This window comes from Pezoporus flaviventris, unplaced genomic scaffold, assembly GCF_033815535.1.
Source record: "Pezoporus flaviventris isolate CSIRO_AGI_PZ_B2104156 unplaced genomic scaffold, CSIRO_AGI_Pfla_v1 ptg000131l, whole genome shotgun sequence".
NCBI lineage: Eukaryota > Metazoa > Chordata > Aves > Psittaciformes > Psittacidae > Pezoporus > Pezoporus flaviventris.
Window position 1 is genome coordinate 3,538,392 of NW_026892679.1, and position 11,823 is coordinate 3,550,214.

Below are 11,823 nucleotides of genomic sequence, written 5' to 3' on the forward strand. Positions count from 1 at the left end.
CTGACCCCTGAAAGCCTCACTGTAGTTTACTGTTCATAAAATAGAAGCCAAAGAAAATTAACAACTGACTTTAATGGTTAAAGGGCTATCCTACCAGAACAGCGTTTTATTTAAGGAAAGTATGTGACACTAACATAATAATCACTATGTCAGGCTTTGTACAAGGTGTTAACCTGTCTTACATGTCCATGAATGTTCACCAGCTTCAAAACGCAGACTGCTCCATGACCTTTGGTTGTGCGCTGAGACACAACCGCTTTCCCTGAGTGCCAGTACAAGCTGGGGCTGACTCCTAGGGAGCAGTTCAGCTGAGAAGGACCTGGGAGTATTGGTGACAAGTTGACCATGAGCCTGCAGTCTGCCCTTGTGACCAGGAGGGTCAAGAGTGTCATGGGGCGCCTCAGGAAGAGCATGGCCAGCAGGTCAAGGGAGGTGATCCAGCCCCTCTGCTAGACCCTGGTGAGGCCACATCTGGAGAATTGTGTCCAGTTCTGGGCTCCTCAGTACAAGACAAAGAGCTATTGGAGAGGGTGCAGTGGAGGCCACAAGGATGATCAGGGTCCTGGAGTATCTCTGAGAAGTGACTGTGGGAGCTGGGCCTGTTTAGTCTAGAGAAGAGAGAATGAGGGCACATATCTAATGCATATATATATCTCAAAGGCAGGTGCCAGTAGGATGGGGCCAGGCGCTTTCCAGTGGTGCCCAGAGAGGACAAGGAGCAATGGCAATAAACTAAAACACAAGTTTCACCTCAGCAAATTATACTCAGAGAGGAAGAACTTCTTTACGTTGAGGGTGGCAGAGCACTGGAACAGGCTCCCAGGGTGGGGCTGTGGAATCGCCCTCTCTGGACATGTTCCGGTGTGACCTGCTCCAGGTTGCTCTGCACTGGCAAGGGGGTGGGCTGGATGATCTCTTTGATCTTTCCACCATTTGGCCTCAGCTGAAAGAAAAACTGTAGTCTCAGCCTTCAAGCACTAATATTTTTCCAAGCCCTCCTTCTGCTTAACTGCCCTTAACCAGCAGCACCGACAGCCACTCCAGGTCTCCAGGCGCTCCCATGGCAGCGGCGGGCGGCCGGCGAGCAGCGCTTCCGCTTCCGGCGGCCAGACAACGGCAGGGCCCGGCCGCGCTAAGGCCGCGGCGGGCGGCGGGGTGCGGTGGTGGGAATCTGCGCCGGGGAGGAGCAGAGGCCGACATGTGGCCGCCGCCGCTGCCCTGGCTGCTGGCGGGGCTGCTGCTAGCCGCCCCTTGCGGGGAGGCTGCGGCGGCGGCCCTTCACCGCCGGAGTGCCAACATCGCCTCCCCGCTCCCCACCGACGTGGCCGGCGGGGCCGCCACACGAAGCAGCAGCAGCAGTCGCTTGGCCGAGGTGTCGGCGCCGCCCGAGCAGGGCCAGCCGATGACCCAGCGCGCGCTGTCCGTGCTGGTGCTGGCCAGCGCCGCCCTCATCGTCTACTTCGTAATCCGGACCGTGCGGTGAGGGGGGGGGGCCGCGCCGGCTCCATCGGTGCTGCGGGGAGCGGGCGGGCGGGCAGGGCAGGTGTTGCTGTCCCCGCAGGGCCGCTGAGGGGCCGGGCCCGGCCGCCGGTATTGGCCGTCAGGGGTCCCCTCGGCTCCCGCATGGGGGCCGGTGAGCTGGGTCTGGCTCCGCTGCTGCGGGCAGCGCCGCCGGGTGAGGTGTCTGGGTAATGCCGGGGGAAAGGCACTCAGTCTGGTTCTTCTGTCGGAACGGTCACATTGTCGGGCCTTGTCTGGCTCCCCCATGCTCTCTTCAAGGGGATGTCACCACTGACATCCTGAACTTACATTCTCTGGGTTATTTTTCCTCTCTTCTTTTGGTCAGTAAACATATTTCTTTTCTGCTTACTGTTTAACTTCTCCATTTCGCCTCTTAAGGAAAGGTCCCTTAAAAAGCATGGGCTATCAGTCATCTGCCTTTATATTTCTCATAGAAACTACTGACTGCATAACTCAACATGATTTTTAAGTTAATTGCAGTGTCTGTCACAGTATTTTGTTGTTCTTGGAGTTTTACTTGCTATCATGCTCAAACTGTGAACTCCTCTGGGTGAGCCCCAGTTTGTGATGATGCATAAAGCACATTCAGTGTGCAGCAAGTTTTCTCTGTACTTTTCATTGTAGTTAGATACACTGGTGTATGTTCAGTACCTTTGTCATGTATTCCAGAAAGATAGTTGAGAGACAGTGGTCCGTGTGGACACTTATTAAGACATGCAGTCCAAGTAAGCCAGGATATCCCAATTGTTCTGTAGTTCTTGAGCAGGCTTAGATCTTTATTTTTCTTAGAATCCATATTTTGATTATACTGTATCTTAAAGGAAAAGACATAAGCAAGTGAAAGTGGACAAGAGCACTTCTCAGTGTTCCTGTACCTCCTAAGATTTGGAGTTCTGAGTAGTATTACAGAAAGTTCATTGCAGGAACTGGAGAAGGAAATTCTCATCTACTATCTAAGATGCTAAGAGGTCTCCACTCAGCATCTTTTCTGCTGGCTGAATAGCCGCAACTTTCTCAGCCTGTCTTCATATGGGAGGTGCCCCATGGGCACCCCATGTCCTGGGTTCAGCTGTAACAGTTATTTTTCTCCTTAGTAGCTGGTGCGGTGCTGTGTTTTCGACTTCAGCCTGTGAACAATGCTGGTAGCACACTAAGGTTTTTAGTTATTGCTAAGTAATGCTTATTCCGATCAAGACTTTTTCAGTCTCATGCTCTGCCCAGTGAGGAGGGGTTCTCTTCTGCATCCCTCAGCCTGTGAACAATGCTGGTAGCACACTAAGGTTTTTAGTTATTGCTAAGTAATGCTTATTCCGATCAAGACTTTTTCAGTCTCATGCTCTGCCCAGTGAGGAGGGGTTCTCTTCTGCATCCCTTCAGGAGCAGGGGAGGAAGAAAGAGGAGTGAGTGGGTGGCTGCATGGTTACTGCTGCATGGTTACTGCATGAGTTACTGGCTGGGCTGGGCTTAAACCACAACAGGACACCAGAATTCCAATACTCCAAGTGGGGTCTCATGAGAGCAAAGTGGATGAGCAGGATCACCTCCTTCAACCTGCTGGTCACGCACCTTTTGATGCAGGCCAGGACATGGGTGGTATCTGTCTGCAACTGCACACTGAAGCGGTATCATGTTCAGTTTCTCGTCACCCAGCATCCCCAAGACCTTCTCCACAGGGCTGCACTAAATCTCTTCTCCTCAACCTGTAGCTCTGCCTGCGATTGCCCTGGCCCAGCTGTAGGACTTTGCCCTTGGCCTTGTTGAATTTCATGAAGTTGGCATTGGCCTACTTCTCACATGTGGTCCCTCTGGATATCATCCAATCTCATCCCATCCCTTCCTTCAAGTGTGCCAACTGCATCACACAGCTCGGTGTCATCAGCAAACTTGGTGAGGGCTCACTCGATCCCACTGTCCATGTCCATGTATGTTGCATAAGCATCTCCATTATTCGTTTAGCCTTAGTCTTTTGTCTAATCTCTATATAGAGAAAGTTTTCACATTACAATTTCTTTTATCCCCTTTTGAGCAGCATTCATTTGAACCTAGAAATTTGTGCCAGCTTTCTGATAAGATTTTTTTTTTTTTTTCATTACCGGCAATCTGGACATTTGCTGTGACTGTCTTAGGTTATTCTCAGAGACTCACTTTCCTTTTTACACCATTAAGTAAAAAAGTAAAGTATATCATGAGATAACAGGAATTTTGAATATATAAATAGCATGAACTTCCTTGACTTCATTTCTTATTTTGTGTTCAGATTAATTTCTCGTCTAGAATATCTGGGAGTGCTTTTGTCCTAGAGCCAGTTGCTTATTGTAGAATCTGCTAAAAGTATGCTTTTGCATACTTTTAAATGGCCATTTTTCACTGGCTCTTGCATTTAGCTATGAAGTGCTTGTTTAGGCTTTTTGTATCCACTACAGTAATTCTACTCAAAACTACAAATAACATACTGGCCTTAAATATTTCAAGTTAGCTCTTGGCACTTAGAATTGTTTGATCTCTGAATTTCTTACACCTAAGTGTGTACACTTTACATATACTATGTTTTTCTAGAAATTTATGACAAGTATCAATATAATTATATTTTAAGGGATAGTTTTCATACATTGTGGGAATAGAAAGTCGAGAAGAATTTATAGAACTTAAGTGTTTTAAAATACATTTCAGGATCAGAAGGCGAAGCAGAAAAACCCGAAGGTATGGCGTTTTGGATACAAACACAGAAAACATGGAGCTGACCCCATTAGAGCAAGATGATGATGATGATGATACAACACTATTTGATGCCAGTCATCCTCGAAGGTTTGTATATAGAAGTCAAAGTTACTTCTAGCAACAGCGGTGGAGTATGGATGATAAGCAGTTTCACTGAGAAAGCTCACTACTGTGTCTCATATGCATGTAGTTAGAGAAGGGATGTCAAGATCACTTGAATTTTAAATGGATAGGAATTTAGTGGGCAAGAAGATAAACACCATTTGTCTTCAGCATGTGAGTTCCAGAGAAATGGAGGGGAAGGTGGGATATTTTTGTTACAAATACGGTCTCGTGACTGAAGCTTGTGTTGAAGTCAGCAACTAGCTTTTACCTTTCTCTTTTTTTTTTTTTTTTCTTTATTTGCATACCTTAAAATAGAAGCAGTGAAAACCCTAGAGGGAAAGTTGACTAAAATAGTATCAGAGGTTTTCAGAGGGTGGATTTCTAATGTTTTGTTTTGTTTTTTTTCTGTGCATTTCTAAACACTATAACTGAAGAAAAAAATAAATTCAGGTATGTTATTGTAGAACATTCTAATATGCATAGGACTTTTAAACTGTTATAAATCCACTTTGCAATTGGAGTCTTAGTAGTGGAGTTCCCAAAGTACTCCATAACTTTCTTACCTGCTTTACATATTTCATTTATTTCATTCTTGGATATTTAATTATTGTCCCTGAGAGAATGTAGAAGGGTGAAACAAAAGTGAAAACAGTAAGAAAAGGAAGTATACTTAAGATGAAGTGTTTTTTTTATTTTTTGCCGTACAAACATGGTAGAGTGATGTTGCGGTGTATATATATGCCTGTTGATTGCCTGGCTTAAGAGATGAGCCTGAGAACTTCTAAAGTCTAAATAGGGCTGTACCAAGGACCCTATATATTTCTATTGTGGTTATTCAATCAGGTAAAGCATATTCTATTCATTCCCTTTCAAAGTTTATATTGGAAATTCGTTGAAATGATTGTTTAATGGATTGTCCTGTCTCTGCTCCCAGTATGTATTTTTTCAAATTATGTCCAAAGATAAATCTTTTTTGCCACTGCACTTTCTATGGTTATGTGGTAGAAATTACTATGATTAAGAAATTAACTTGCATTAAAGCAAACTCTTCATAACCATAGACAGCAGCGCTTGCCCTTAACTATGATGACCAAAAAAAAAAATCACATTGTTAGTGCTGTATTTTGAAAAAAAAACAACCAACAAAACAAAAAAACCCACAGAAAACCCCTCTACCCTGTCCTAAATTCCAAATACTCATCTTCTCTTCAAATTGAAGTGCTATGGTAAATCATTGTTTAGTTCAGCTGCACCAGGTAGTTTGAAGGTAGATTATTGATCCAGGCTGTTTCAGAAATAGTCTTTTGAATGATATATAATACAAACAGTTTGAATACAGTATTAGTGTTTTATTTACCTGATGGCATAGGTATTGTAAGATACATCAAGTATTCATTTAATACAATTCTTCACTCACTGTGGTATCTTGTTGGTGAAAGAACTGCTAGATGAGTAGTATTTGATTTTAAGAAGATCAGATTTGGTTGAAAAAGCAATACCTGATGTTCTGATCCAAGTCCACATAGCCCAGAATAACTGGAGATTGATGTGACTTGTAGTGCTTGAAGATGACATAGTCTGGAGTAAATACATAGAGTGATGTAACTTGTGGTATAGGCAGACCTGTATTTATAGGGCTCCAAGATGACCTAAAATTTTATGTTTCTCACAGAAGAGATGATAATGTCAACCTCTCAGTCAAACTGCAAGAAAAGTAATTATATTGGTGTAACTGTGTGATCTAACCAAACCTAATTTCAACACGTTTCTGTTAACTTGCTGAAGAGAACTGACTAAGCAGATAAGAAGTAATACCTTTAGAGGAGAATAACTATTGATAATAAAGAAAGAAGATGTTATTATTATTTCAGGATAGCTCAGAAAGCATAGTAAGTTGTTAAATTATCAAAGTCATCATGTTAGAAGCTTCAGAAAACAGAGACTTCAGTTATGTTTAGTCAATAACATGGATATACTCTGTTTATATGTATTAAGATTTTGCTGTGTCTTTTATGGGGAGAAGCTCTCAAAGTTTTTTAAGTTCCTTTTTATCTTGAAACACTGTGTAGGAGGAAGACAGTGCTAAACAATGTGGATGCACTCCACAAATCTCTACAGAGCAGCATTATCAAATACTGTCCAAACATTGCAAAACACAAAACAACATCATTGCTGGGAGGGAAGTTCAGAAATTAATGTAGAGTGCTTTTTTCTTTTTTTTTTTTTTTTTTTTTTAAATCCTTAATTGGGAATGTGTTTCTTTCAGTTAATTTTTTTCTCCTTGTTTCAACTAAGTCTTTTGCATCTGGACTGAAGCTTAGTAATCAGTCTTCATGTCACTTCTTAACCAAGAATGACCAAAGGGAATACAAAATGCATAAGTAATCCAAGAGTCACTGAGGATACTTGATGATAATGATACTCATATACTCTCAGGAGATATCATTACATTTGTCATGATATTTGCAGTAATTTAGAGGTATGGTTGGTTGGTTTTCTTAAGGTAGCATAAATATGCAATCATACTTGGAGCTACTAATTAGGAAACAAGGAAGAGTGGCCTTTAATGGTTTTTCATTTTAGTCCTTTGTTAAGTAAATCGAAGTTGCAGTTTTGCTTAACTACAGTCAACAGCAGCTTATTCAGTTTAAGTTTCTTACCTTCATAACTCATAATGGAAGGAAAAAAAAAACCTAAACACATTTACAGGAATCTGCATGTTCTGGTAGGTTCATATACATTTGTTATGGACAAAAAATTACTAAGTATTGTTCTATAGAAAACAGATGTGTTTTTTCCTTCTTTCTTTGTGACCTGTTAATAAACTGCAATTGTATCCACTCTGCTTTCATTTTTCTTGACTAAAATAATCAAGTTGTTTTCAAAGTAATACTCTACAGCACAGTATGTGCATGTTAGAAATCCCTACAGGCTTGTTTTTAGCTGGTAAGACTGTTTGACCCTTTCCAAGGCTAGGCAGAGAAACTGACTTCTTTCCTGAAATCAGCATAGCGGTGTTACTATCCTGGTGTCCTGATGATTACTTCCACTGTTGCTGTTTTTTTCCAGGGCTATATGAAAAAAAGACCTGTGCTCTTGGTTGTAACATTTAAGTGTACTCTCACTGTTGTCATCATCCATGTAACTAGCCTATGTGCCTCTTCAGTTTGGGCAGCTTACCTGGATGGGATGTTTTAGCCATTTTGTTCAATAGCATACTATTAAATATCAAAGTTTTAAATTCTAACCTTTGGTTTCTCACCATGCAGCTTTACCTATGTGTCAACTGAAGTATATTGTTCTATTATTTTTGAAAGTCATATCACACTAATATACATTGCAATTCTCATTAAATCATGTTACACGCAAACTACTTGCTGCACTGCAAGGCACAAGGAAAAGCACTTACTCAGTTTTTGATAGCCTACTAGTTATGGGTTGCTATCAACAGTTACCAAAGTTTGAACAGGAATGGGGGAGCCTTGGAAGCTTAAAAATATATCCAGTACGGTAAAAACACAGTTTTTTTGCAAGTGAGCTGTCTGTTTGAGAAGTTTAAATCAATGGAGTTTTATGGCACTTCAGTTTAAAGTCATATGGTAACTCTGAGTTTTTACATGCAAATTTAATAATACAATGTTATAACTCAGTGGGGTTTTTGTAATGTTTGATTTTCAAAAATGTAGGCTAAAGTTCCTCTTGAAACAGGGTATTTCAGATTAATGCATCTGTTCCTTCTGTTGTAGAGAAGTACGTGCCTTTCAGTGAAAGAGCTTAATCTTAGAACCAGAGAAGGAGACTGCTTCATGCAAGGAATAAGAAGCAAGAGGGTGTGCAAACTGGGGGGACTAATTTAATTTGTGTATATTATAGCATCCTTAATTTGTTGCAATAAATACTGTACCAATTTGTTGTACCTTTTTGTATATAAAGGATTCTAAATGTAAAGCCTACAGAGGGAGAGTGCACTAAAATGAAAACCTATTTGGAAGGGAGATTACTTTTAAAACAGGGTATTTTTTTGCTTGTTACAAATCTTGTATGCCATAAGTGTGGTATACACTTTTTCTACTGTTACCTGGAATGTTGACATATTTTTTTTGCTGATATTAAATTGTAAGTGAACATAGCATCTGTGGACCCTTCAGAATTGTTAGAACTTGCTTTTAGTTCAGGAGATGCTTTATCCTTTACAAATAAAAAGCCAAACTACTGCCTTTTGCATTGAGACTTTTTTTAAACTGAATTAATATGTTTTATGTAAACTTCAGTGAACAAATAAAAATTGTTTCCAGTGTTCCTAGTCTTCAGTGTGGTACTTCAACATCATAGATTTTAAGGATATTAATATAATCTTATAAAACACAGTACTGCAGCATCTTCTTGCTGTTAAGACTGCCAGTTATAACTGTTGAGTGAATCTGGGACATCCATTTTCAACTTGAATGAACAGATGTTGCTGCTGACCTTAGGGTGATGCTGTTGTAGTCCACATGGTGTCAGCATTCAGACCTATGGTGGAACAGCACCTTTAGGTAGCCTTGTTTACTTTTACACTCTTTAAACTAGGTCAAATACTAAATTTGCTGTAACTCTAAAATGAAAAAGTGACATCAGAGGCAGCTGTTACTGTGAAAGGTGTGGTAATACTCCTGTGAATGTAGTTGGCATATAGCAGTTACATTTATTTTTTAGCTACTGCTATAAAAACAAATAGAATAAGCCTTGTGACCTAGAAACCTAATTTTTTTAAAATGTGTTGTAATTTCCACAGGAATCTCAATAATACAGACAGAATGTTCAAATTCTAGTTAATAAAAATGACTGAAAATGTATTGCAAATTCTGTATGTATCTAGTTATCAAGGCATAAATACAGCAATATTGGTTGGGCTGGCTATGTTTCCTCAAAGTTAATGTGTTACTGGCTGCAGGGAAAGAGGCATTATATTTCCTTATTCTTCAGTCCCCTTTTGGTGATTCAACAAAATTGGAATACCTTATTTTTTTTTAAGGTTATTTCTATAGTGGTGGGGCAAGGAGGAGCTCTGCTGTATAGTTTTTTAACCCTGTCTCAGCTGATTTGCTGTACTGAAGCTTGTTCACTTGCCCTAGTAACAATTGGAGTCAAGATCTTAATAGGCCAGTAAAGAATGGGAGCTGATCTGCTGAAATAAACTCCTTCTAGATGTGAGATACCCTAAGTTTAATGGGAAATACCTGGGGGAGAGGCTAGATTTTTTCAATAATTTGAATTCCTGGGGACAGAAATGGAATATGGAGAAAAATCTTGGAAAATTTAAAGAAAAAAGGTTTTTAAAGATACCTTTACAATTTTTGCAATATGAAATTTATCATGGTATAGCTATTATTTAGTTTTGGACTTCTGTTGGTGTTTTTTTAATATATTTTTGGGGGAGCTATTTCTATTTTTTCTGTTGACCAGTAAGAGCTGGGGAAGGACTCAAATCTAAAGAACAGCTGAAAGATTCAGGTCTTTAAAGACCCAGTGTGGCTGGACTGCTTCATAGTTTTAGAATAGATGCTGTTTGCTACAGGCTTCTTGTCTCATGGTACTACTGGTGATGTTTCAAGTTGTTAACTGCTAAACCCCTGAAGAACAGACCCAGATCTCTGCGGTGCCATCTTCTGATGAGACTTTTGCGTAATTTTCTTCTGTTCATAGTTGCTCATCTATTCCAAGTGGCTTGCACTCAGTTTAGCTTACATCTTGAAGCATTTTCATTATAAGACACAGTAAAATGGGAAGATTTCTTAATATTATCAGGATGCATGGATAAGTTTAAAATTTTATTAAAAGATACAAATAAAGTCCTTACATTATGAAGTCTTGATTGTGATTTCCTGCTTTCTTCCATTGGAAGAGTATGAGCCAAAAGGCTTTTGGCATAAGCCTTTTGAATGCTTATGACAATATACTTTGCACAATATACAATATGTATGTTTTTATAAATGATCTGGATGCAAGAATCAAATATGCACAAGTAAGTTCACTGATGACAGTAGACTGAGAAGAGCTGTGGATTCCCTTGAAGGTAGAGAGGTCTTACAAAGAAATCTGGATAGACCAGAGAGCTGGGCAGTCACCAAACTGACGAAATTTAGCAAGAGCAAGTGCAGAATTCTCCACCTGGGATGGACTAATCCTGATTATACATACAAAGTGGGTGATGAGAGGCTGGAGAGCAGTCCTGCAGAAAGATATCTGGAAGTCTGCGTTGATGGCAATTTGAATATGAGTCAGCAGTGTGCCCTGGCAGCCAAAAGGACCAACTGTGGGGGTGCATCAAGCACTGCATACCTAGCTGGTTGAGGGAAGTGTTTGTCGTGTATCTTGCAGTGGTGTGGCCCAGCTCAAGTATCATGTACAGTTTTGTACCTCAAGCTGTTAGGAGTGTCCAGAGCCAAGACAGAGACCAAGATGGAGAAGGTTCTGAAGGGCAAGACTTCCAAGAAGCAGCTGAGGTCACTTCGTCTGTTCAGCTTAAAGAAGGCTGAGGGTGACCTCATCACAGTCTAAGTCTTCCTCAAGAGGGGCTGCAGAAGACAAGGTGCTCATCTCTCTCTGGTGACCAGCAACAGAACACAAGGAAATAGAATGAAGCTGCATCAGGGGAAGTTCAGACTGGAAATGAGGAAAAGGTGGTTGATCACTGGAACAGGATCCCTGGGGAAGTGGTCATAGCACGAAGTCCATCAGACAAGGAGAATCTCGACACTCTTAGTCATATGGTTTATTTTTTTGGTAGTTCTGCAAGGAGCAGGGAGTTGCACTCAAGGATCCTTATGTATCCCTTCCAACTTGAGATAATCTGTGATTGTGTATATGGTAAGGGCATAATCTGAGGTCAAAATTTGGATTCTTCAGTAGGGATTGTAGTGATAGGACAAGGGGAAACAGGTTCAAACTTAAACAGGGGAAGTTTAGATTAGATATAAGGAAGTTCTTTACTGTGAGGGTGGTGAGGCACTGGAATGGGTTGCCTAAGTAAGTTGTGAATGCTCCATCCCTGGTGGTGTTCAAGGCTGGGTTGGACAGAGCCTTGGGTGTCATGGTTTAGCGTGAGGTGTCTGCCCATGGCAGGGGGGGCTTGCAACTGGATGATCTTAAGGTTCTTTCCAACCCTAACTATTCTATGATTCTACACTTCTATGATTCTATGATTCTAAACCAAATGACAGATCTTTTTGAACCATCATTTCAAAGGGACACTTTGTTTATTGATCTTCTTCCCTAATCCTGATCCTAACCTGATCCATAAACCTGGAAGATGAAACAATAAATGTTCTCACCCAAGCTTTTAATTTTTCATGTTTTAAACTGTTGAATTGTCAGTTCAACAGCCATGCAACCGGATTGTACATTGTAGAAATTACTCTTTTCTTATGAACGAATTCTAATTCTCCCACAGCTTTTTGTCAAAACCTGGATATCATGCAGGGAAAGTGCAATATGTTC

General features: G+C 40.8%; 1 protein-coding gene across 2 annotated transcripts; it reads left to right on the forward strand.

The window, feature by feature from the left end:
- The first annotated feature begins 1,040 nt into the window (after positions 1-1,040).
- On the forward strand, positions 1,041-8,558 carry FAM174A (family with sequence similarity 174 member A). Of its 2 annotated transcripts, XR_009747686.1 has the most exons (4): positions 1,041-1,479; positions 4,192-4,326; positions 4,430-4,542; positions 8,091-8,558. XR_009747686.1 is itself a non-coding variant. In XM_061478778.1 (3 exons), exons 1-3 carry the CDS (start codon positions 1,061-1,063, stop codon positions 8,110-8,112), a joined length of 576 nt encoding a protein of 191 aa, XP_061334762.1. In that variant the 5' UTR covers positions 1,041-1,060; the 3' UTR covers positions 8,113-8,558. The 2 variants fall into 2 exon arrangements, 1 of the variants encoding a protein (XP_061334762.1); XM_061478778.1 differs by lacking the exon at positions 4,430-4,542.
- The last annotated feature ends 3,265 nt before the right edge of the window (positions 8,559-11,823 follow it).